At 37.2% G+C, this 27,966-nt stretch overlaps 1 protein-coding gene across 10 annotated transcripts in view; it reads left to right on the top strand.

Annotated features, from left to right (window-relative positions):
• The window catches only part of PTPRM (protein tyrosine phosphatase receptor type M), a 512,931-nt gene that overhangs the window by 272,451 nt on the left and 212,514 nt on the right, over positions 1 to 27,966 (top strand). For all 10 annotated transcript variants that reach the window (XM_075744400.1, XM_075744401.1, XM_075744406.1 and 7 more), the window contains exons 8-11: positions 593 to 901; positions 4,183 to 4,292; positions 8,883 to 9,084; positions 13,822 to 13,924. In XM_075744400.1, the coding sequence (XP_075600515.1) occupies positions 593 to 901; positions 4,183 to 4,292; positions 8,883 to 9,084; positions 13,822 to 13,924 (724 nt within the window). The remainder of the gene's footprint in view (positions 1 to 592; positions 902 to 4,182; positions 4,293 to 8,882; positions 9,085 to 13,821; positions 13,925 to 27,966) is intronic.

Consider the following 27,966-nt stretch of genomic DNA (forward strand, 5'->3'; position numbering starts at 1 on the left):
ACCCTATGGACTATTTTAAAGGAATTGGAATATTAATGTCTTGGCCAAATAGAGATTGAGTAATTGCGTTCAGTCTAACTTAAAAACAAATGAGTACAAAATAGCTGAAGAACCACGTAACACTTTTCCTTTGTATAAACAGTCCAGGGAGAAAATCACCATGTATTTGCAAGTTTTCCTTAAAATTACCTTTTCTTTCTAGATACTTGTTTTGTGAAGGTTTTTGCTCTAAATGTGTTAACACAAATTAATTTGTAAAAAAAATTGGCCATATTTATTTTTTGCAAGCAACAGATAGGTAAAAAAGTAAGCGTTATTTAAACCATATCATGCAGTTTGAATTTAAGCATAAAAACTTTCTGGTATTTTGTTTGCTCTTCATTTTTCATAAAAGACACTTCTCTCTCCTTTTCTTACCGTTTTTTTCCCCAATTTTTCAGAGATCGATACTTTTATTGTCATTTTCACTAAAAGGAATGCATTTCTGTTTCTGCTTATATGTCGTATTTATAAAACTGTATAACTTCTTATTACTCATGTTACTTACTATAATATGAATAATCATACCAGAACTACGTTCGTAATTTTGCAGATCCAATGCGTGGGCCACGAAAACTAGAAGTTGTGGAGATCAAATCTAGACAAATCACTATTTGCTGGGAACCATTTGGATATAATGTCACACGTTGCCATCGATACAACCTCACAGTCCATTACCGTTACCAGGCTGGAGGACAAGAGCAAGTGAGAGAAGAAGTAAGCTGGGATACAGAAAGTTCACATCCCCAGCACACAATTACTAATCTATCACCATACACAAATGTCAGCATCAAATTAGTACTAATGAATCCCGAAGGACGAAAAGAAAGCCAAGAACTTCTAGTACAAACTGATGAAGATGGTGAGTTTTTGTATTTACATATATATACGCATTGTATACCTGTAGTCAATACACTTTTCTATGTAATTACATATTCTACTTTCACTAAAATCTGTAACAGATTTTCCACCAACTTCAGCAATTTTAAGGCAGTAAAGGGTCCATAAAAGTGTTATAATGATCTTTTACATAACCTATAACATCACACATCATTAATCATTTCTTCATTAAACTCATAACTTGTGCTTGAACTGTGTTCTGCCTCTTAAAAATTCCAGTATCAATTTGAAGAAATTTCAAGTGATTGTCCCCAGTATCATCATGTAAGCTTTTCTATTGAGTGATATGCTCAACATTTAATATTTGTTCTTGATTTGCAGTTTCAATTTCTCTAGCTTTAGCTTTCCAACCATTGGATGCTTAGTTGCTTATTCAGACAATATATTCCATATACAGACATTCAAATATATAGATACTCCCTTCCTTTTATTAATTTTCAGCTAACGTGGGGTTTTCAGATCTCTTATTTTGAGTAATAATGCAATTTGTGAGTGTCTTTTTTGAAGCGTGGACAGCAGAATTTGCTACTGTGTCTCTGTAATGCTGTAGTAATACTGCATGAAAAGGTTATACCATCCTGCTAAGAAGTCCTCTGTAATATTATTGTGATTATACATGCAGGGAGTTTACTGGAGCTCTGTTAGCTATTATACCAAAATAAGACTCCCTTGTTGCATTGGTCATGCACCAGGAATGTTTCGCCTTTCGAGAACACACTGATAGTGAGGTATGGCCCCTTAGTGCCCTCTACAAGTGTACCTTAGGGGGTTTGACCTTGCTTTTACCCATTTTAAAATGCATACTCTTCAAAGAAACCTTATCAAATGACTGGCATTGCTTTATATAACAAACCTGTCCTCCTCCCATTTTTATCATCTGCAATCTGAACAAGAATGGCTTTCTGTTTTCTTCCAGGTCAGCAATAGATTTACTGCAAACATGTTAGAAATATTTCTAGAAATTACTTCAGCAGTGATGAGCTCATCTTATAATAAATACTTGAAGTCTGTCATTTAAACCATTAAATAATTTAATATATGCTGTGTTGGTTTTGTGTAGTACTAATTTCTAATCAAAATATATGAGGGAATAAATTAAACAATTTAGGAATGTATAGTTGCTACTGCAACAGATTTGACAGAGCATAGCTAACAAAAAAGATGTTTAATTAGAATTAATTTTGCTGTCATCCTCTAATTTTTATTCGGTTCAATTATAGGATGACAAAGCTAAAGACCTTATTGTTATCTGGGCTGTTTATGTATTATCTCTAAGATTTTGTGTAATATTTTCTTATTTCTGGCCCTCTGGAACTTTATATTATTCCAAGACCTATTAAAAACCAGCATCAGTGGTTGAGAGAATACCTTGAACAAAAATTATAACTTTTTAAAGTACCATACATTTTCAGTAAGGTACATCAATCCGGATGTAACACAACAGAGTATACTGACCCAAATAATCATCATAATTTTTTGAATCACACAATCATGTAGGTTACAAGGGACCTCCAGAGCTCATGTAGTCCAACCTTTTGCTCGGAGCAGATGAAGTGGGAGGAGATTGCTCAAGCTCTTGTACAGTTGAGTTTGGATTATCTCCAAAGACGGATATCCCACAACCTCTCTAGGTAGCCTCTGCCAGTGTTTAACCTTCCTCAGAGTTTATGGCCTTCAGATAATTTTAGAGGGTTACCACAGTGTTTTGCTCTACTTCCAACTTATTTACACTATATTTAATTCCTCTCCCTTTACATGTATAGAATTAACCCCATGATTCCAAATGAGTTTTGCCAGTTGTCTCCTCCTTGGAAGCAAGGGTTTAGTGCCCAGACTTAAGGTTGCTGTAAAGGCATAATCTTACTGGTCCATACAGGACTGGTAAGACAGTTCAGAAACCGTCACCTATGTCCTTGGAGCTTCCCCTTGGTAGAACAAGGGACTCTGCAGAGGGCTATGGAGTGGTGATTATGAAGTCTCAAACCATGTAAACACCAACAGCATGGAGGAGGGGGATAGTGCTCTACCAGACCTAGCAGTAGGAAGGAGTCACCAGCTGTCTTGCAGATCTTCCTATTCTTTAACCATTTGGATAAATCTCAATAAGGGATCTGAGAAGTTATTTCAACCACTGCAGCAAGTAGTTCCTACCTTCTTTCTCTAGGATGTGGAAAATGTATCTTCTTGTTAGATTTTCACAGGCAGTTTGTGAAAAACTGCTAACCCATCAATGCCTGTTCTCTCACAACAGTCCTGTGTGCATTTTTCAGAATTTTCACATTCCATTGCAAGTGTTGTTACAAAAATAAAATCTCAGATACATGTTCATGTGCTGTTTACACATCTCCTTCTCTGAAAACTGCATTGAGGTTGGCTTGGGGATAATGTAATTGTTGCAGAACAACCAGGAAACAGAAGTAGGTACCTTGACATATCTTTTATCAGAACCTTGTGACATCCCTGACTCTTCAGAGGTCATTCTTTTAAATTAAGACACTTTAAGAAAAATGAATAATGACAAATTTTCAATTTGGCTGGTTCACAATTTGCTTATGTTCATCCTGTTGTAGGTCTTCAGGCCTAATGTCAGTGAGCATCACTGTTCTCTGCAACATGTGGCTCGTCTTTCCAAGCTAACCATTCTATTTCGTTCTGTTGAAATTACACCTTGTTACTTCAATGTTTGTCCATTTTCATATATGAATGTTCAATATGTTTTTCACTATGGGACAGTAACACTATTGATAAGCGGATATCACAAGTTGATTTTATTTACAAGAATTTATATCTGAGATATCACCTAATTCCTTATAAAAAGCTGAATTGTCCTTTTCTGTCATCAGTAGTGTTTTACTGGAAAAGTGTGATGTTCACTAACTCCTCCTTATATTGAAGGTGACACATATGTTTCCTTAATGGCACTATCATGTTAAATAAGTCATTCTCCTCCTGAGCTACACTTGGTCTTTGTTTCAGTCTTGGAGAAATAATAATGGGTGCTATTTTCTAAGAGTTTATATGCAATTGAGATGGTTTACTCAGAGAGAAGAGGAGGTTATATATGGTTATATATGATCTGTTTAGCAGTTCATCAAATGCTGCAGAATACGTACTATATCTCAACAAGAGATTGAGACATGATGGATGGATGGGTTTTATGCCACAGCAGTGCAAGTATTAAGCAGAGTATTTCCTTCTGAAGGTTTTCTCAAAACAGTATTTTTTCCTTTTCTTACCCATTAGTCCCAAGTGCTGTCCCACTTGAATCCATTCAAGGGAGTACCTTTGAAGAGAAGATTTTTCTTCAGTGGAGAGAACCAGCACAAACATATGGTGTCATTACTTTGTATGAGGTACCTAGCTTTTTTCCATGTTTTAATTTTTATGTATAGTTTTGATTTTCAAAAGTGCATAATTAGTAAGAAAATTAAAATATTTTTTCCAGTTTCTGTAAAATGAATATTCTTTTTGAAGATAATAGCACTTACAAAGTAATAAAATCAAATATATAATGTAGAAGTGAATTACTGCAGGACCCAAAATGTCCCTGGACTATCAGCTTTAAGAAAACTGCTATTTTTAGAACAATGTGATGTAGCATTTTATCTAGTATTGTGGATCAAATATTTAAAAGATTGAAAGACAGATCTTAGTGAATTTTTTAAAAAATAGGAGACATAACATAGTCGTGACAGTCAACATCACATTTAGATAAGACTCATTATAGGAAGCCTATTGTAATAGAAACAAGCAGACATAATTAAAAAAAAATCTAGCATTTTTAAAATGCAAATTCAACAAAATTATATGTTGTTAGATGTCTAAAAATCACTGCTTTTCCTCATGTGGAACCTCTGCCTGAATACGTTTTAGAAAAATTGACAAAAGACTGCACAGATTAAGCTGTCAGACAGTAATCACTGCTAAGCTTCTTACCTGACCTTACTACAAAATTGGTATTGAAATGCTTTGTTTAAAAAGAAAAAAAACCCCAACACCTAAATGAGATGTGGTGTGAAAGAAAAGTTAAATTGAATGGTAACCTATTGATACTGTTTTGAAAACTATTTTATTGTGAGAGGGTAAAACGTTATGAAAAAGTATGGACTGATTTTTTATAAAGCTAACTACTTTCCAGCTCATTCAACAGTTGGCTATCTTCAGGGATCAGAATGTTTTAGTTTATATGTTAATGTTTTTACTGATGTTGGGCTTTATGTACATAGAAACACACAGTGCTGAATCATCTTGCTGCTTATGAACATGCATGCATGTCTAGTTACATTGCAGAGGAGTACATGCACTGTATACATGCAATTCATTCTTAAATATATATTCATACATAACTTCATCAGCTGTAATGGGAGTTGTGCAGGTGTATTCCAAGGTGGAAAACAATCTCTTGGCCAGACTTTCTAAGGTAGCCAGGCCTGTGCAAGTGTCTGAACATCAAAAGGACCTAGCATTCCAACAGTGAGGAGAATATTGAAAATACTCATATCTCCTTATACAGTTTATCTACTATGCCTCAAAGCAGAGACGGAGGGAGAAGGGCAATCAGTTAAATCAGAAACTTGATTTAATTAGTGTTTAAGTAAAAGATACCAACAAACTGATGCAACCAAACTGTCCCTTGTTCTAAAGACGCCAACTCAGTCCAGTCAGGTGGTTGGACATGAACAGACACCTAGTTGCTGAAGACTTGTTTGTCAATACTTTTTCTCCCCTGATGTTTGCTTATAAGCCTGAAATGTATCACAAAGTTTTTATAAATGTGACTGGCAAACTACTTGGAGGCTAAGAAATATACACAGTGAATCAGAGACATATTACCTATTTTAAACATATGCTTCAGTTGAAATATGAAAGTACACTTCAGATATATTTTAGCTAACTGAAGTAGCTCACAGGATAAGATCCAGAAAAGATAGATGAAACTTAGGTACCTGTGTTCTATAGGTTGATTTAGACTACCCATGATGTCTCAGTAGGCACCTCTCTGGCTGATCTTTGTGCTGCTAAGGTAATGCATCCAGCACAGCTCCAGATCACCCAGGCTTGAGAAAAGTAAGATGTCTAGCTCCTCCCTGCACCTTGTTGCAAGCCAAAGCTTAGACAAAAAGGCATCTAAGCCTTGGCTGTGTGTACATCAACAATCCTGGTCTAAAAAGCATTGCCATAGAATCTGCTCTCATACCAACATATGGCATATTTGGTATGTTCGTGAAAACTATAGTGCTCATGGCATTCACCTTGCAGAGAATGGCCTAGCTGATGAGCACTAACCTAGTAAGGAGGAGGCCTGGGTAGGGGACATTTCAGCCTGAGGGATTCCCCAGTTAATGATAATTTTGCCTGCAGGGAAGTGACTCAGGCACAGAGCCGCAGCAAGGGGTGAACGCTCTTCCAGTTCACTTGTCACTCGCCACTGGGTTGTATACAACCAGAGGTGAAAGAATTGTAGTGCCAGGAGGAAAGCAAATACAAGAGTGCTGGGTACTTTAGTCTAGAGTTGAAGACATGCAGCTTGGGTGAGGCAAAACTGCAAGTATATAAGCCCAAGTCAGACTTAGGAGCAAGGTTGCTCTTTCCAGGGCAAGCTCATTAGCTGGTAACTGTTTTTTATAGGGGCAGCCTTAAGACTACAGCCGCAGACACTTTCTTTCAGGAGGAGGTCCCAGGGTCTTGTTCCCAGCAGATAGATGAACTTAATGTGCAGTCCTGAGTCTGCATCCCTGCTCCCAGAGAGAAAACTCAATCATCTCACTTCTGTGTCTAGCATTTCTTACTCTGAGTACTTAACTTTCTGTGTTGTTAAAAACCTCATAACTTGTTTTCTGGGGCCAGACATTTGTTTATAGTGCCTGAAGGAGACAGTCTTTTAATGTATGTGGTGGGAAAAATTGTGCGTCGAAGTATCCAGTATTAAAGCCTTCATTGCTATTGTGAAATTAAGTGCAAATCCAATTATTTTACCAATATTTAAATGAAAAAAGTCTTTAGATGAAAAAATGACATAATGACAAATTGTACCATTTTGCTCCTCTATCACCAGTACAGGTCCATAGTTGTAGGAATAAAGGGATTAGTCCTTTGGACAAAGTTTCATCTAAATTTGATAAAAATACCCAACATCCAGAAAGAAAATGACCCTTATGCCCTTTTTTTTTTTATCACTGCAAAGCCGAACTGGCATTAGCAATGGTGGACATAAGAAAATAGGGTGGTTTGTTTTTTTTTTTTTTTTTAAAAAAGTGGGAACAGTCTTACAGATGGGAGTAAAATACAGAAACAGTGCAAGTTGATTTTAACCAGGCAAAAAAACCTTTTTTTCATGTGTTCTGCATGATCCATGGAAGAACTTAGTTCATTACAGAACGTCAGCCACTTAGCTATCTAATAACTAAACACTGCAAAAAATTTCTAAGAATCTAACATGAGATTTTTGGAAAATCCAGTTAAGAATCATAGAAATATAAAAACCAGAGTTACAGAGAGCTGCAAGAGGTCTTTTAGTTCACATATCTGCTGCAGAACAGGATCAGCTGTATATAAAATATATTTGCGATATAATTGTCTAACCTGTCTTTTAAAATCTCCAAAGAAGGTTATGACCCACTCTCCCACAAGAAGATATAACAACAATTAGCATCAGAGAGGGAGAGTCTTTTGGGCAATGTGTAACCTTAATTTCTTTACTGATAACAGTTCAGATATTTGGTAATTTTTTTCTGTTATAATTAGGAGGGTTAGTTGAGAGTTTTTTAAGGCACTTTTCAGTTCAATTTATGGATGAAGAGTTGTAGAGGATCTGCCTATATCTACTGAAATAATGTCGAGGTTTATCTAGATGTTATCAAAGTTTTTATTACTAATTTTCAGCACTTTATTGATGTTATATTAGATGGGTCATATAAAAATCAATTTTCATTAAGTCAGAGGTTTAAGGAAATTACAAGTGTTTAAGGTGTGTAATGCTGACACTTAGATGTTTCTATGTATTGTTTTATGTGTCTTCTTAATTGTAATGATATGGAATAAATATAGCAAAAAGAATGTCAATTATCACTTTATATAATAAGAGTGTTGGAATTATTCGCATACAAATTAAACTTTAAAAGTAAAAAGGAGAGATGAATCATTTTTACTTTTTAATTTTTTAATGGATTTATTTTTAAATTCTCATTACAGTGCATGGAAATTAGTAATTAATAGAAGAAATCTGGATAAAGTTTTACTGTGAACTTATATTAACATTTCTAATGAAAACTAAAAATACTGTTTGAATCAAAGAAGGAACTGAGGATACAATATACACTCTGCATATATTACTTAACATTTTATCTCTCCTTTCCTCCAAATGAGAATCTGACCTAGGTACAATATAATAACCTGAAAAATTCCAAATTAGCAATTACAATAGCTAAGCTTCAGACTAAAATACAAGCTCTACCCACTTGCTGAAAAATTTGCCTTAAGCTGCCCTTATCATCTTTTACGGATAATCTTATTCAGAGCAAAGTGTAATTATAGTGAAGTCAGCTGGAACTGGGGGCCACACCTTCTGTTATTCACTCATCTGTTTTTACCTGGTTGTTTTGGTTTTGTTATTGTTGCTGATCAAAACCAACAGTAAGATGAATTCAGAAAATGACACTGTTAAAGCCAGCATCTTGAAGGAATTAATGTAAGCCTGAACCCATCCTTTAGAGTTGTAATCTAGCTGCCTCTAAGTCTCTGTATCTATAAAAGTAATAACTCATACCAGTTATGGCTGAGTTTCTGTGTCCCTTTGTGGGTTTCGGGATTTGAAGAGTATAAGAGAGTAAGATAGCTTATCATAAAATGTCTGACAGCGCATACATCAGAAGGGTTTACTGGATAAAGATGCAATCTCTGTCCGTCTGCTCAAGGCAGTTTATAACTTTCTTATTCTTTTGCAGATCACCTACAAAGCAGTCAGTTCCTTTGACCCAGAAATAGATTTATCCAATCAAAGCGGACGAGTCTCAAAGCTAGGAAATGAAACGCACTATCTCTTTTTTGGACTGTATCCTGGCACTACCTACTCTTTCACCATTAGAGCCAGCACAGCTAAAGGCTTTGGACCTCCAATCACAAATCAGTTCACCACTAAAATATCAGGTACTTGATTAAAGAATATTATTGTTTGCTTATGATAATGACATGGGTAATTCTTTTGTTGTTTGCTTCTTTTTTAGGATTTAACAAGCAGCAAATTGAAAAAGTAAAATAATACACGTTCGTCCCTGAAGATGTCAAAGTGACATATATTAACATATCTGAAAAACTTCCAAGTGCTTAAATATCAACTGGTCCTTTGAAATTCCTATTCACAACTGTAACTTACCACCAAAGAAACCCTATGAATTATGTGCCTGCAGTCAGTGCCAGCTGCTGTTGCAACATTTAGCATAGGGTTTTTTGGACATGAGGATAAGGGTTCCATTCAGAGCTTAGTCAGCCTTGACATGATTCTAAATTAGTACAGTAACGGTGCTGGAAAATCTCTTTAATGAGCCATGAACAATTGAGAGTAGAGCAGAAATACTATACGTCTAGCACTCGCTTAGAAAGTGTAGCTAACTGCCAGCCTGCGTATGTTCCTAGCAGGAGTGTGGACTGAAGTGGATATGAAACTGTATTAGACAAGAACATCAAGACTAGTGGTTTTCAGATAATAGCAGCATGACTGTCACTTCTGCAGGTTCACGAGCAATATTTTAAAGCCCTCCCAGAGGCAGAGGAACAATTCATTTCTCTAGCTGAAGGGCTGCAATACTATTACGTAGTCTAAAATGCTTATGCAATTGATGACAAAATGTTTTGCAAAGTTACAGTTGAAATCCCTTTGCTCTTGACTTCTCTACAGTCTTCTTAGGAATTAAACTGACAGATGAACTATGGCCCCTGGATTATATTTACAGAAAATTGCCTTATCTATTTGTAGTCAACTTTGCTTTTCAGAAAGGCTAAAGGAAATCATTTGGGTACAAAATCTTTCCCTTTTACTCTCACTCTGTGTACTTTTCTGCAGCACTCATTTTCTGTACTCACTGGAATGAAAAAAAGTAACAAGTGTTAATCAGAAATACAGCAATTTATTTTTTCTTATTATAGGAAAGGGCGGTTAATGTAAGGTGGAAATTATTGCCAGTACAGGTGTTTGTAGAGAGAAAAAAAGTTGTTAATTTTCAAGTTAGAAAATTATTCTTTATAGAAAGTCTAAACATAATTAATACTGTTCAGTAAAGATGGGGATAATTTCCCATCCCCTTTCCTATACTGTGCGGAAACTTTCTCTGTCAGAAATCAATTTCTGATGTAGCAAGACTTGATAAGGATGGCAGAATCAGCCCTTATTAGAATGAGGAAGGAAGGAGACTATTGACAGTGGATCAGAATCTGGGTATTTGGGAATAGAGCTGGATCTTAAATTGTTGTTCTTTTCTAAATTTGATATGTCACCAGCTAAAACTCATTAATGTAAACAGACATTGCAGGCATGCTTGGGAATGAGACTGCAAGCTCTCTTTTCCGCACCCCACTCTCATTACTTCGTCCTAGTTACTGTACTAACAGGCAAGGTCTATGACTTGTCCATGGGTAGTTAAAGCCAATCTCTTGATGAATTTAAAATAGAAGCAGAATGCGTACATTTCTTAGTATCACTGAAAAATCACAACTGAAATTTTATCTGTTGAATATGGTACCCTCTTTGCAGTGCTATTGGCCTGTGATCTCATTGTCTTACTATAGGGCTTTGAGGCTCTTGATGTGGCCAGTGTTCTCCATTTTGGGGAGATGTGAAACAAAAATGCTGAACATTTATGAGTGACAGATTTAACTATTTTTTTCAAACAGATGAGGTGGCAACAGTGCATGCTGACCAATTTCTGAACTGAGTCATTGCATTTTAATTTATCTGACTCTAAACTACATTTTCACCTGAATAAAATACTCTCAATTTCCTGTCTGAAATGTTTGAATAGTACTATTCTGTATTGTAAATAGTTGCCATAGAATCATAGAATGGTTTGGGTTGGAAGGGACCTTAAAGATCATCTAGTTCCAACCCCCCTGCCATGGGCAGGGACACCCTCCACTAGACCAGGCTGCCCAAAGCCCCATCCAACCTGGCCTTGAACACTTCCAGGGATGGGGCATCCACAACCTTTCTGGGCAACCTATTCCAGTGCCTCACCACCCTCACAGTGAAGAATTTCTTCCAAACATCTAATCTAAATCTATTCTCTTTTAGTTTAAAGCCATTATCCCTTGTCCTGTCACTCCATGCCCTTGTAAACAGTCCCTCTCCAGCTCTCCATGTTTCATTCTACAGTTGTGTGATTAACACTGATGGATGAAGTGATCTGTATGTAAATATATATTACCAAAAGCAGAGCTTGTAGAAGTGCATGCTATCAAAATTGATGGGCACTCTATTAGAAGACTGTGTTCTGTTGCATATAACTTCGTGAAAAGTCAGCTATGCAGGTTGAAATTTTGTATGCTGCCTTCCATAATAAGAAGAATCTCATCCATTTCAGGAACATGGCTGACATCATGAAAAATTCTGGTGACTGATACATTACTGAAGTGCTTTCAACAGGATTTAAATATTTAGCAAGAAAAGAGACATTACTGTGAGCCATCACTCTGAAAATCTGTCCAGATTTAAGCAATTTGCAAATGTTGCAGTTTGCACACAAATGGTGGAAACTTGACAAAATTGAGCAGCGAATGTCACCATAGATGCTGTGCTCACTAGATAGGTTTAAGTTCTCCAGACTTTTAGAGCCTTAGTTGTGTTCACCAACTAAGTATGGCCCAACACAGATAGAGAGTCTCTAAGGGCCTTATCTTTTAGTGCATCTCAGCTTTCTGCTGCTGAAGACCAGGGTGTGCAGTTGCAAACACTGTGAACAGGAAGACTCTCCTGTTTTCTGCTTATTGATAAGCTCCTTCTTTACATGTGGGCAGTGTGGAGGAGGAAGAGTGTAAGAATAGATAATGTCCAAGTATCTGTGGAGAAGAGAAAAAGCAGCCAGGAGTAAAATGTGGAACTGGGAGAACCACAACTCCTGTCCTGGACAGGAAGACAATTTTGGTGGAGGGAGACTAAGATTAGTAAAGAGTGCAAGTAGGGATCTAGGAGTCATAAGTCAGGGAGATTACAAGACTTGTTTAAGATGTGGGCAGGAGACGGAGGGCAGGAAATTACACTTACAGTGTTCCAAAAATGTTCGGAGTTCATACATCTTTTTGGAGATGCAGTTACTCTGTATTTCCCTTATTTTCAGAATGGTCAACTTGAGCATGGGGCATTAAGTGAACAAGTTCTGAATATTCAAAACTGCAAAACTGAAATATGTGAAAACTGAGTCTTGCTCTTTAAAGAACTGTGTAATATTATGTCTTTAGGCTTCTCAAAGTGGGTACCCAAATTACTTAAAATTAATAGTCTAAATGTTTGTGCCTTATGTCCAGGACTGTAAACAGAATAAAACCCTTTCAGCTTACAAGGAGGTTTTTGAACATTTTTTTTTATTTGTGAAACATTTTAAAACTGGTGAATATCAATGAAAAGCAATGAAGATGTTGTTAATGTTTTCACAGCAGACCGAAGAGTTGTGGACAAAAGTGTTAATGCAATTCTTACTTGGCTATATAGGGCAATATGGATAAAGGAGAGAGAAGTTCATATACCTTTCAAGTAGATGCAGCTACTACTGGGAGGGTGAAAAGGATTGGAAAGTAGAATTGAAGGAAAGACTCATGTTGTTGGAGCTTTTTAATTTGCTAGAGGATCCTAGAGGTTGATATTATCTGTATGTGGAGCATAATGTCTGTGGAGTGACTTCATCTGGATGGTACACAAAGTATCCAGGGGCTGGAAGATGAAGTTAAACAAGTTGAGATGCCAAATAGGTCTCCATGTTCAAGATAAAGTATAATTAGCCATTGAAGAACCTGTGAAAGAAAAGATCTTCTCCCACACCAAATGTATTTTCTTTTTCAAGCAGGAATTAGTTTAGGGAAGTTCACTGCCCTGCATTATTCCTGTGGTCAGAAAAGATCATTGTTATGACCACTTTTTGCTTTATAGCCTTTAAATCTGTTAATTGTGTATCATCATTAACAACTGAACAATAAGGATACAACAGACTGCTAAACAACCAATTAACAGAGCAGCCTTCCATCCAATAGAGTGATAAAAATGCGACTAGATGATAGCACTGAAAAAAGTAACAACAGAAAAAGACAATAACTGAGGCACCATTTGTTTTAATCACAACCGTAATTCCTTAATGAAGACACAGTTTGCAAAAGTGCTATTGAGTGTGCCTTCAAACTAAGATAAGCTCTCATGGCAATAATCCTGCTTTGTTATTGTAAATGATGTCTGTGGTGGACAATAGACCCAAGACAGTTGCAGCACTAGGTAGAATTCCTGGAATGACAAATTCTGAGTGTATCCTAATGCCACTGACATACTGAGAAAGCTGGGCTCAGTTTCAAAAACTACTGTCATTTCAGCATGCACATTTGCAGATGCTCTTCTTGAGATAACTTTTCATTTCCAAGTCATGGATTCTCAATACTTTCTGCAAACTTACTCCTATTAGTATCTGTTTGCTGGCTTGAAATTGGCAGTGAGCTGGGATTTCTTTGTTTGTTTTATTTTTTGCTGAAGTTATTTAACAGTTGTCTCGCACTTGTAACAGAAAGCATCTTAGACCTATAATACGATCTTTGTATTTGAAGAAGTCTTTAAAATTACCTATTCAAATAAAGATACAGCTCTTGAAAGAAGAAATACAGGAATAATGATTATTTTTGCCTCTTTTCTTATTCTAGCACCCTCTATGCCACCATATGAACTTGAAACACCTTTGAATCAAACTGACAGCACTGTGACAGTCTTGCTGAAACCTGCACAGAGCAGAGGCGCTCCTGTCAGGTACTGGGGAAACAATCTTTATAAAATTAAAACCAAATTGATTAATTTCTTGAACATGTTTTCTGGGGATTTTCTACACAGCAATCAGTCTCTAAATTCATGTCTGCATTAGTTCTAATTAAATTAAATAACTGAAGAAAATGAAAGTGCTTTGATGTTGAGTGTTCGTGTATTGTTTAAAGGATTTGATCCAGATGCAAGTGGCTTGTTCTTTGAAGATAAGGAACAAAGCCATAGTTCTGTTGTGTGGGTGGCTTCTTTAAGGTAATTGCTTACTGCAGTGTTATAAGTTCAAGGGCATATCAAATTTTTTATGCAGAACTACTGTCTTTAATATTCACTCTTGTTTACTTCACAGATTTAAGATAATCAACTCTTAGTAAGTTAGCCAATTTAGACAATATGTACTGTAACATTCATAAAGTATTTACATTTAATTGACCATGGTAGTAGAAATAGAAAACAAAATCAACCTGGAAAACCAGTATTTTCTTTAGTGTTATATAGTAGCCGTTAATGAATTTCCAGTTTGCAGAGGTTAATTTCACAGCCAGATACACAAGTACAGTGTAAGTCCTTCATTGATTAGAATACAAGATGCCTGCTTTTCAGTGAACAAAACAGAGGAATGGTTAGATTATTTTGAATGAGAACCAGTAATGAGCTCAATACTCTGAATAAATGAAAATACAGATGAGAGAAATACAAATTTTTCAGAGGTTTAGGATGTTTTTCCTTTTGGCTAATCAAGTATCAAAAAAAAATGGTAAATTCTTTTCTTACTGTAGGAAGAGTTTCCCCCTATAATGAACAGCTATCAATTATTTTCATCATGATGCTATGTTTTTTGGTAATTTCTGTTTGTCTGGGAAAGACAGATCTAGTATACTTGTGTATGTGTGAATGAAAATAAATGCTCTTTGGGTTTCTTCAGAATATTCAATGTTTCATATAATTAGAGGGTTTTTTACTATATTGTATGTATGTAGATCTGCATTTAGGAAATGTTATCCTGTTGGTCATTCAGACAGCTTTTCAAAAAGAAAATGCAACACGTTGGGGAAGTCTGAACAAGCTGAGAAAAAAAACAACAGAAAGCAATTAAAGCAGATTTAATGAAACTGTTTGATTTAGCAGATTAGATTAGAAACAGAGTGATTTGATGTTTGTCTGTCTTTATCTCACAAAGCTATAGTGTAGTCCTTCTGAATTCAAGCAGCTGGATTAAAATAATACCGCTTGGAATCATTGTTGCTTAAACACAAACATATTAGACCATTAATAAAAAATTGGTTCCATTCCTTTTATCTGCATCATGAACTAAAGATGATTGACTCCTATAGCAGTAGTGACATGTCAGAAACTTCACTGACAATAGAAAGGATCTAGTTAGGAGATTAAAGTGTGCCAAATAAGGTGATGAGTGGTTAGGAAAATAGGAGGAGAGATTTAAAGTAACATGAAGCTATAAAACTGACAGATGAACACACAGCAGCAAACTTACCGAGGTCCTTTGCAACAAGTCTTAAAATAAAATGAATGCTGACAGCAAACTTGCAATGTAAATACTGAGCGAAGCAGAGTGTGAAAATTAAAGTAAGAATTTTAACATTTTATTGTGCATTACACTCTCAAGCATACCATCATTGCATAGCTTGCAGAACACATTCTGCATACGGATTTTATCATCTCAGTCTGTATTCACTGGGTGTTAAAAGTTTAGCCATACTTCATTTATGCACACCACTAAGCAAGATGCCTTGTCTATTGATTCTGCTACAACTACTGGCTTGGTTAATGCAGATTTCTGAAACTGCACTAAACTTGCAGTGTAAATGATAGTTGTTGTTTTATTGATCGACACGTCAGCCGTGTCACATAAAATTCTTTAATTCCTGAGATGGATAAGGAGAGCACAAATTCTCCCATTCCGGTCAGCAAAGCTGATACCTGAGGTCATTCAGAATTGCAGCTTTTTTCTGTGATTAAATTCTTTTCTCTACTTAAATATGAAAAATCCTGCTATCTTCTACCTTATTTAGAATCCTCACACAACCACAACATAAAAGGAGAAAAAGGGCAATGCTGATTGTTTAAATGTTGACTCAAAAAGCAGACATTATAAAAATGTTCAGGAAGCTCTGTTTACAGTGATAAAGTAAACATTAATCATGAAGGCCAAATGGCATTCCAGGTTGGTTTAGAATTCTTAAGACTGGACATGATTAATATGTATTTTGTCAGAGTTTTAATACAACAAATACTGCTTGCTTTGTCTTCAATTTCAGGTCCAGCATGTTTTATGGCTGTTGCTGTGTTTATTTCAAGGAGATTATTTTGGAATTTTGTATGTTTAAAGCAGTAATGCATTCAGTAATGATGAATGTATGCACTTCTTTAACAGCTGGCTAAGCTATTTTGATTTTTAGAGTGACTGTAATTTGCAAGGCTTTTTTTTTTATGTAAGATGATGGATCTGTGGTAATTGTGTAATATATGTCTTATTGTGGATATTCCCTTTTTTTCAAATATAAGTGTATGTAAGAGTAAGTAAAGTTTTAAAGAATTTGCATTAAAAGCATATTTGCATGAAAATGCAAATATTTTTTCTATGAGAGCTTTTCAGCATCTATTGAAGGACTCACTCTTACAAGGCAGTATCATTTGTACCTCTTACTTTTTCAGGGCAAGTTAGCCTAAATTTTAAAATACCCTGGGACCAAATTGTTCGCAGGTATTGGTCAGTGCCATTTACTAAGGAATGCTAATTTATTTCAAAGATCTAGTTCATACAGGGGAATGAAAAATACAATGCTCAGTGACTGCATGTATTTAGTGTTATTTATAAATCCATCTATGTTAGAAAGAGCTTTAGATTGTTTGCTGCATTCCATTATAAAAAGTTCTTGTGACCTTCTCTGGAAAAGTTTGCCTGCAAGCTTTTAGCTTCAGCAGGGAGAAGCAAGTTTTCTTTGTCGCATAGATTTCCATTCAGTCTTACCATGATAAAGGTTGAGTATTTCCACTTCTTTATCTCACTTACATAATCAGCAAAATACTGTCAGCATACCACCCTCCTCCTGCTATTCTGTGCCACATCCTCAAAAAGCCTTAACAGTAAACACCCCAAACATTGTGGCCCAGATAACACCGGAACCACCTGGCGATAGCAAGCACTCTGGGAGCAGCAGACTGGGGAAAGGAGCAAGAAAGGTAAGAAAGAGGGTAAGACCATCTGGGCTCTACTCTGCCTCCTGGTCTTTTTCTCATACTACATTACAGAGCTCAGCTCAGCTGGATTTGCCCCATTAAACCCTTCTCATCAGTTAATGGCCCATTCAACCACCCTTTTCTGCTCTTACAGACACCACAGACAGTTGGTACTTTCCTCTTCCAGCCTGAAGTGAGAGAACAGGAGGGCCAAGCCTGTCAGCTAGCAGCGCTCTGTGGATGCAATACTTGGCATTTAGGATGCCAGAGTACTTTCTTCGCTGAGTATGTGGGATCAGTCCTGAAACCCCTGGGGCTGCAAAGCTCAGACTGGGTGAGAGGGAGAGAGAGAATTGCAGCAATTGCCAAGTAGTATAATTTAAAAGTACCTTGAAAACACGAAGGAAACCACGCACAAATAAACTTTGAATTATATGAGTTGAAAGCTGAGAGTGTGCTAGAGTGAAGGCAGTCTACGTACTCTCAATTCATCCCCTTTATCATCAGTGTGCCCAGCAGCTCCTCCATGCAATTTGGGTGTTATTTAATAACTCTACTGGGAAAATAAAGCAAACATCTCTTTACTTGACGTGCTTAATTTTGAAACATACTTTTAATCTGAAAATGTAATGTATATTATATTTCAGCCTGAAAGACTATATTAAGTTGTTAAGTATTTTGAAGTGCAGCTGAAAACTACATGTTCTCTAAAGTGATAAGCACTCCTTTCTACTACTTCATTGGGTAAACACTTCTTGATGTGTTCAGATTGTCTAAATTCCACAGAGATTTGCCTTTCTTATTGGCCTAATCCAGACCTTTAAAGGCACCCTGTAAATACTAGGTTCATTGTCAGAGGTGGAATTAAGGCCGTCTGCACACGGTCTCTGGGGTAGGAACAGCATGATTCAAAGGAAGATGCATGGTGTATAGAAACCTTTTGCAGGCCAAATCCAGGGAGTACTTCATTATGTACATGGCTTTTTCAACATTAGCCATTTGTTGAAATGCTAATGGCTTTTTCAACATTAGCCATTTCAACAGCACTCAAATTATGATTCTTAAATGAATGATAGAGGACACCTAATTCCTACCCACTACCTAGCAGCAGGAAGGAGTAAATTAAACTGAGGTGGTCACCTTTGAAACGCAAAGACTTGTACATAATGCAACAGTTCCCCACCGCATGCTGCACATGAAGCAGAGGTCACAATTGCCTCCCCATCCCTGCCACACATGTTGCAAGGTAGGAGGACGTGTCTTAGCGCCTCATCTCTTTCCTTCAGCATGACCGGTGCCAGGAGGGTCAGTCGTCTGCATGTCTGGCCATCCCCTCTGCTTTGTCACTATGTCTACTCACTTTCTCATAGGCTGGCAGCAGGAGTGTGCACTCCTTGTGCCATGTCAGTTACGGTGTGCAATACTGTTCAGACACTTCCATACAAAGAAATGGGATCATCTGAAGCCTGAGAGACCTTTTGCAGGACCCTCCAACCTGACGGACAGCCTTCCAGAGAAGCCACTACCTACCTTTATTCTTGAAACTTACTGTCTTCACAAAAACACTAACCGGGCAGCACATCAGCAGATGTTTCACTGGCAATCAAGAAATCTAAACAAAAGCTAGCAAGCTAGCCAGGCTGTTTGGAATCCTGTGGCAGAGATCATTGGAACTCAAAAAGCAGCAGGGCTTCATGCACTCTGAATACAAAAGTTTCAGGATATTTTCCATAACCCTGAAGAAACCACGGGGCACTCACATTGCTGTTGTGAGTCCGTGGAAGCCACAGGGTTGGACCTCCAAGTTGCAATCTGCTTCTCAGAGAAGAGGTACTGCTATCTCAGTCTGATTCTCTGTGTTGCATGATAAGAGGGCAGCATTAATTCCCATGCATGAATTATGGAGGCAGACATCATGACTATGATTATAAATTCAGAATAAGTGAACAAATGAGTTTTGAAATGGCAGAATGCTGATTTGCACAGTAAGAGACGTGTTAGCATTCTGTGTGAGCAAAAACATGGCAACAGCACATGCAAATAAAAGCATTGCAATATCTGTACTTTCGGCTCTATCCTCTCACAATTCCTACCTAGAACGTTATGTAATACTAGCGTGTTATTGTGATTTCCTTCTATGCCCAATGACATTACATGGTAATGCAGTAATGAGAAGATAGAAAATCTCATGTAGACACAGCTGAGGAGAGAAATACCAAAACTGTGCATTAACCGGGAGAGATTTGGAAAGCTTCCCAATAAAATGAAAAGTGAACTCTGGCCTTTCAAGAGCTCACTGATAAAACAGTCTAGATACTTGGTGGATTTATGATGAAGAAATGGTTATGTTGAAATAATGTTACTGTACATGTTCAAGTAGCATTACTAACTCACTAGTATTCTGAAATGTCATGTTCAAAATACAGCCTTTTGAAATACTGTGGTCTACAATATTGTGCTCTACAAGGTCTAAAGAGCATGAAGGGACCTTACTGTCTGTTCTTTAATTTGCTTGCTGCAAGCCTCCTTTCTATTGTTTAAGAGTCTGTAAACATAAAGACTTGAATTGTATGCTGTAGGGTCGGCTCTTGCCTGCAAACTGTATTTCCAAATCATAGTTTTACAACCTGTAAGGCAGCCAGTAAACTTGTTTGAGGATGTCTGTCATACAGAAGGGATGGGGTTTTATTAATGCCCATAATTGTCACTTCTTTATAGCAACAAGTATAATTATTTACAGCAGAAGGGTCAATTTCAGTTTCATTGAGGGAACAGTACAATAATTGCTTATGCTGTAAAAATGCTGTAGTTCTTTTTTGTTATGCAGTAGAACTTGTCCCTGGATTTTTACTGTGACTTGAGTTAGAATTTATGGTATGTGTTGCCTGGGCATGTGTGGTGCAGCTTCACATGTCCTGCTGGCTTGTTCAGAAATTTCCATGGTCCTTTTACGGTGACTTCTCACATAGTTCCTGGGTAAAAGGAGCATTGATTCTTGATTCCTTTAAGTAGTAATTTGTGTCACTGAGAACCTAGCATGTAACACTATCTGTCATTTAGCAATGTGATTAACAAAAATTCATCTATGATAAATAAAGCAAGCTAGAGCAATTCCAGAATAAAAGAGAGAATAGATTATTCCATATCTCTGAAGAGATTATTTTTCAGTTTCATAACTCGCCAATACTTTCTCAAGGGTTTTGGTTATAATTAACAACTGAAAAATTTGCTTCACTGTTATGAGGCTCTGCTTTTTTTTTGCTTTTTTTTTTAACCTTCCTTCTACCTGCTGGCCTTAAGTAGGATGGAGACCATATCTTTACATTATAATCTTCTCTGTATTGCTTGCCTCTCATTCTGACAGCATGATAGGCTAGTTCTCTGCTAACATTCTTTGGACCACTGGGTTGTTCCAATCTCCCTGGTGAAGGCTGAAGTCCAACAGCTATTCAACTGGTGAATGATAAACTCTTGAAACTCATAGCCTGTTTTGCTGGCTCTGGACCACCAACTTCAGTCAGAATTGATAAAACATGTTTTTCTTAAATCTACTTCCTAAATTGAACAGCTCATCTCTGAGTATGCAAGGAACAGAACAGTGTCATTTTTCCATGATTCCTTTCCAAGGAATGGCTACTCAGTGCTCATCTTAGCTTACTTAAGTTCAGACTTTTGACATGTATATTTACTAGTGCACTTTGTATGCCCTGTTCTGTTCTCTGGTATGGAGGCCAACTGGCTGAAAACAGTCCATGTTCATACTAGTGAGGTCCCTGGCACAATGACCACCTACAGACTGCCAGTTGGGAATGGGCCCTGATTCATGTCTAGAAATTTTGGTGACAGAGGTACCTGGCTGGTGCCAAAGCCCTGCTGGGGGCCTTTCAAACCATTTAACAGGAAGGATGGTGTTGTGTTTCTATGTTCAGTCTCCTGTTACGCATATAGCTTAGATGGATTTTAGGCAGCTCAGTGTTAGCAAGTCTGAGCTACCAGACTGTTCTCAAGTATTGCTATGTTCTCAGTAAACCAGTAGAAACCTCTAACTAGGAGCAAAAAGTTCCTGCAGCTCCTCCTAGGCAAGCAAGAGACCTGAAGTCCTTGTTCTTTTCTCACAGGACTTTTAATGTGGTTTATTTTAGATGGTCACTGAATAAAAACAGAAATAATGGACAGAATAAGGAGAGTCTCCATTCGATTAGACAGGTTCCTTCATGAATGCTCTCTTTCTGGTTCTCTGATTCTTCCTGTATTTCTGTCTGCACGCTAGGCCAGCCTCAGCAGGAGACCACAGTAACACTGTTCAGAGGGCTGGGAGCAATATGGTGGAAGCCTCTCCGGTGGAAAACCGTATTGAACACTGGCCTCCAGTTTCTGAGAACATGTTCAAGTCATTAGGTTATTGTGGGAAAAGGTGGCATGACTGTCACATCTCTCATGAGACAGCTCAGACGTTTGTACCCTAAGCAAATGTAGACCTATACAATAAAGCCTCAACTAAAGTACCTTTCAGGTCTTTAAATGTAAGCATCTACTTCTGGCTGAGTTTAGGTAGTTTCCCAATTATGGGCACATTGATTGCCCCGTAGAGACACTATGAGACGTACAATCCCACCTTAATCTCCAAGTAGCCCCCTGGAGTTGTACAGAGACGTGTTTTGCTCTCCCACTGAATGTGTAGGGAGCTCAAGTGTATTTATTTCTGTACACATATCCTTGAGGGAGAGAGGTGCTTAATTTAGGTACCTTAATGAAAGAGTTATGAACATCACTGGAAATTACTGCATTATATGATTTTTAAAAGTGTACTCAGTTTATACATACCAGAGTTCAAACACAGAACAACCAGAGCACTCCTTGAAAATGTAAGAAAGAGATGGCTGTTGCCCTGTGTTTACTGAAGTATGCCAGGGATTTGTTTTCTTTTTACTGTGTGCTGTGGAAAGATTGAAGGGGGAGTATGTGAGTCAGCTACATTTCCCTGAGTGGTTGTTGAACAGGATTATGCGGGGATGTACTTTCTGGAGACATTTTAAAGTCATTTTCTGAGGATGTGTATCACAGTAGCTGTATGTTTGTAGCCACAGTGCTGACCCGTTCTGAATTCCTGTGAAACTGCAGTTAGGAATTGTCAGGCACATAAAACCCATTACTGTCTGTGGGTGCTTTCCCTGTTGATCTTACTGTGTATTATGTGTGTGCACTTCCCATATCCTTAATGTCAATGTGAAATTAGATTTTCTGCTGTGGCTTATCATCTCACTACAAACCCCTCTTTTGTTTTCGTGGAATTTTGAATCTCATCAGTATTTTTGCTCTCAAGTGCTGGACGCTGAAGTGAAGTGTCTGAAGTGAAAAGCAGGGAATCGGTTTTAGTGCTCGTTCACCCATTTGACTAAATAAGCACTCGAGTCTGTCTTGCAGGTTGCATTGGAAGCCATAGCTCCTTGGGCCCTGTTAGTACTGCAGCCTTGACAATGTTGCACATCAATCTTTCTATGCTTTAGCCATGTCATATGCTTTATATTTTTTGTGGTTCTTAAGATTTTTCTTTCACAACTATTTAAATTGACTATGTATTTTTAAGTGGCTCATGAGCTCTATACCAGTTGCCATGATGTAAGTATATGTTCATTGTGTTGTATTGTGAAATACTGAATTACCAACTGAGAAGTGACCCGATAATATTCAGCATGTTTCTTCTATGGATATCAAATATAAATATAACACGTTATAACGCATTTGGCAGTAAAAGTAGATCCTGGCTGCAGCATTGGATTGGAACGCTGCACAGAAAATATCGAGTAGCCTTTAGGATTAACCTCCTACAAATAGGATGAGATGCGCAGTTTACATTTTATGAACTAATAACAAGGATGCATGTTGTAAGATAGAGGCTCATTTTTGGAAATAGCAGAGCAGAAGAAAGTGCGTATTGGTGGCTTGTGGTGTGACTGTGAATCATCAAGACATGACATGACTGTGAAATAAGCAGATAGGCTGTATACAGCAGGTGGGGTCTCCACCAAAGGTGACAATCTATAAATGCCATTGTACAAGACACTGGCAGGACTTCATGTGATCTCCTGTGCCTAGATCTGATCTACCAAGAAATACTAATTTACTAGGACCACAGCAGCAAAGCGTTATGGCATAAATGATCAGCGAATTGGCAAACCTGTGTTACTAGTGGAGGGACCGAGAGAACTGGACTTGTTTCAGCTAGCCAGTTAAGGCCAAGAGAAGAACAATTTCCAAGAACAATTACCATTCAGAGAGAATGTAAATAAACAGCTCAAATATAAAGTCTCTACCCAGTGGTGAACTGAAGCTCTGAAACAGGTACAGATATAAATGTCAGGAAGGTGGTGCTAGATAAATTTATAGAAATGGTTGTGTGATGTGGTGTTGTGTGAGAGTTAGTCACACAGCACTGTGGTGCCAAAAGTCCCTCTTCAATTTTACATACATGTCAGCCCCTAAAAAAGCACAAGCTTTTGTCAAGATGCTCACTTACTAGGGTTGTCTTCATCAGGGAGCCAAAAGTCAGCAGGATTTGTTGCATAATTTAGTTTACAACACAGAAGTAACCTGTACCTTTTTAATTGCTTTTTCCGTAGATTCTTTGACAGTGGTGCATTTTCATACTGCTGTTGACCTGAGGATTTTTTCTTCCAGTATTGTGTTTTCTGAGCAAGTTTATATGAGCCCTTTATTCACTAGTAAATACTAAATGGCTGCATTAAAAAAAGATTCTGTTACTAATACATAAATATATGGCAAGAGGACTCTGGTTTCCAGCACAAAGTAATTTGGGGGATTTCCTAACTCTCAGTATAAATAATATTTGATTGACCCATTCTGTGTGTACTAAAGAATTTTGATCATGTATTGGAAGCAAACAAGTGAATGCTTTTACTTGATAATAAGTAGTATTAAAGGAGATGAAAGAATAAAGAGGAATACTATGAGGAAAGAAGAAGAAAAGCTATAGATGTGCTCCAAGTGGAACACTGTCATTTCCCATACTGAATGCTGAAAGGGTATTCATGTTACTGAACATTAACATGAAAACTTCCTTTCTGTTACACTGTTCATTTAAGCAGGAAAGGAAATCACTGGCATTTACAACAAGCATCATGACTCTAAAGCATTACTAAGTAAAAGCTAATCTGCTCAACTGGATTACATTAAATGACATAAAGAAACATTAGAGTCACTTACTGGGCTCTACAACTGAAAGCAGCAACTCTTTAGTCAGGAGCAGTATAAATGCCTCAGTCTAAAACAGTCTCAGAGAGCGGTAGGATAGATGTCTAAGGCATTATAAAAATGTTGAATTTAGGGAGAAATTACCATGGGGAAATCAGACAAGGGCGAATGAATTAACCATGTTCTTGCATCTAGAGTTGAAGCTGTTTTCAAGATTAGTCTCGTAGGGTAGTAGAAGCACAAGGCCAGAATCTCATCTGTATTTAACAGCTGTGCTAATCCTGAACTGTGCAGAATCTTTTATCTACGGCCAGATTTCCTGTGGGAAGAGCTGTACGATGTCATGCTGCCAAGGTTTCTATGCCACCTAATCCTACCAGAGTTGTTCCCAATGCAGGGAGGAGGAAGAGTTATACCTTCACTGACAGAATAGAAGGTCAGCCTTGTATTTATCCACAGAAGTCCTGAGAAACTGGGGACAATGCCACAGTTTTTCTGTATCTGCCTGCATCATTCTGCACTGCTGATTAGAGTGCCCTGCAGAGCCTTTTTGTAGAGAAGAAAGGATGAAAATGAACACAGACAGTAATCTCCGCTTCCAAATTGCTGGACCAGGACCCACTGCATTTAAGTTGTAGAAAGAGATGATAGCATTGAGAGATGAGAATTTTGTTGTGGTTATTTTTGCTGTGGTCCTACTCTCCCACAGCAGAGTTGGCAGAAGACGTGTCTGTGCCTTGGGTTGCTTAAGTGATAAGGCTAGGCTTTTCAGTTGCAAGTGAAGCACAGGCATGTGCTGCTTTCCACCAAGTCTCCCATGAAAGCATAGCATCTGGTAGAAGGAGAAAATGGACAAATAGGACGTCTTAAACCACCGCAGCGGATCTGTTTGAGCCAGTCCCTCTGTGCTCCATGTTGTATCCCCTGGTTGAATAAATTAAAAACTTTATATCCTCTGTGAGTGCTTTAATGAGCAGTAAACAGTTTTCAAGCTTTGAATCAAAAAACCTGTTGAAATTGGCTTGTGTATTCATTCAGCTGCCTCAGCAAATATTTTTCTTTCTGCGCTGCACACAAACCAGCAGGTTGCAGAGCATCCTTAAAAAAGGGAGAAAATAAGCATTCTCCTTCTACTTATAAACCACTCATTTTAATACATATATTTGCTTAATTCCCCAGCTCAATTCAGTAGTGAGTTTCCAGTGCATGGCTTTGTAGAATATAGAAAGATCTCATTCTTTTAGTCTTTTAATGTTTTAGGTCATTAATCCATTAACTGATCTCCTGCTCTAAATACCAATTCTTCATTTCTATGTAATATCCAGTCTCCTTGATCACTTTGCACGTGCATATTATTTTGCATTCATAAATAAGAGCTGTGCAATTTGCCATAGTTACGCATGTGAACATTGTTGTATTTGCAGTGTCCACACCTCATGGACACTCCCCAGGGCATAGTCACAACATTGCAGGAGTTTATGGCTTACTAGAAAATATTGAAATAGAGTATTGCTTACTTGTAATCCATTTTTCTTAGTAGAAGTGATTTTTTTTTAATTTGTAAACCTCTGCAGATATTGCAGTGCAGATCTTTATGTTGCAATTTTAAATCTATAAGCTTTATGTTTGCTTTTCCTAACTTTTGCAAACTGTGCATCCTTAGGAATTTGCAGAGAACAGAATGAAAACCACTGCTTTAGGATGCAGCATCTTGTATAATAAACATAAATAGGGAGTTAAATACAGGAGAATGAGCAATAGTGCATCTTACCAGTATGAATTTAGATCTGAGGAAATTTTCCTATTCTTTAAGACTATCACATTATTTCTCAAAGTATATTTTCTTCATTATTTTTATACTTTGTGTAGCTACTGATCTTCTTCGGGTCTATTCAGGAAGAAACCTGTGGTTTGCAAGTGGCCCTGGCTTGCTTTGAAAGTCAAAATGATTCAGGCAGGCTCTTGCATGAAGACTCCTTCTTTTTCTGTTACTCCATTCCCTTTAATTCCTGTAGAGTGTTTTATCATATTATATCCAGGAGCTCTGAACATTGTAGAACAATAACAACATAGTATAGTATTTCTTAAAAAAAATACTTGAATCTCAAAATTATCTAGTTGAAATGACATAGCACATTCATCTCATGTAGATTTAAAGAACTACTAATGTCCCTGTTAGGTGGGAGTCTGCCTTCCTGATTTCTCAGGAATCCAAGTGAACTGTTCATTTAGACATTGCTAGATCTATTCTCTACCTAATTTGTGAAGACTAGGTAACAGCATTGGATCATATTCCGCAATAAGAAAAACAACTAGTTTGTTTCTTCTTTGCACCCTGACTTACGTAGCAGGAAGGAACCAGGTGGAATCTGATGGTTCGGGTACTATCAATGACTTCGCTGGACCTCAAAGTGTGTTGTAACAAATCTTTCCATTCTAGTGAGAAGCAGACCTACAATTTGCAAGTAGTAGTGAACTTTCTTTGAATATCAGATAGTCAGGCATACACTTTCAGAAATGCTACTACTGATTCTGATAAGATGGGCTGCATGATCTCACAGGTTGTTGCATATTGGTTTGCATGTGTTCAGACTCCTGGAATTTCATTTTGTTTCTTCCTTGTTGATCTGTACTTCAGTAGCATTGTGCATCAATATTTTCTCTCTATGCGGCAGATCGAAAAGAAGGGATCAGCTCTGTCATGGCTTTCAGTTTTGAATATTTCGTTCAGATCCCCACTAACTTTGTTCTTATTTAGACTAAATTATTTTAGACAGTTTTGCTTTCTTTAATTTCTTTTAATCTTGACTCCTTTTTCCATGCTTTCCAGTTGCTTTATAAATTGGCCTTGGCAACCTGAAAACTAGTGAGTTGAATGGTGTAATATTGACTTATAAAAGCACCTCATTTGCTCTAGCAAGATATTTTTCTCTCATATTTATGAACTTATCATTTTCCTGTGTTCTTTTTAAAAAGAAATTAGGCAAAGAACATAAAGCTGATTAAGAAGCTTTGAAATGCTCTTTGGATTGTTCCAAGTATCATAAATGTAAATTCACTGAAAATATGTTTTCTGGCTTGGTACCAAAATATATCGCCATAGTTTCAGCAAAATTCATTGAAATAGAAGACACTGTTAAAAACTTAAACCTTAAGGATTCAATTCTTCAGACAATGAAAATCTTATTTTATGATATAATGGCATGCTTTAGCCTGCAATAATAAATAAGATTGTGCAGTTCTTATGATTCACTACTATGCATAGGATTTCAAGGTCGTATTATTTGATTTGGACTAAACTTGTGCTTGTTTACGATCTGGTCACATTCTGTTAAATCTTTGGTGATTCATCTGACTTCACACTCAGGTAAATAATTTATAAATTTATTAAGAAATCTTAAAATAATTTATATTCCACTGCTGGTATTTTTTGAAAAAAAATCGGCTTTCTAAAATGGTAGGACCACATCTGCTACGGTTCAGTGCTGAGGAACTGCCAATCTGACTGAAACAAATACTTTTAGAATCAACTGCTGGTTCTTATCTATTTTTATACCATATAAGGTGATCATTTTACATAGCATGTGTGATAGCTAACCTTTAATTATAATTGCTGTGTC

This window comes from Balearica regulorum, chromosome 2 (genome assembly GCF_011004875.1).
Source record: "Balearica regulorum gibbericeps isolate bBalReg1 chromosome 2, bBalReg1.pri, whole genome shotgun sequence".
Classification (NCBI taxonomy): domain Eukaryota; kingdom Metazoa; phylum Chordata; class Aves; order Gruiformes; family Gruidae; genus Balearica; species Balearica regulorum.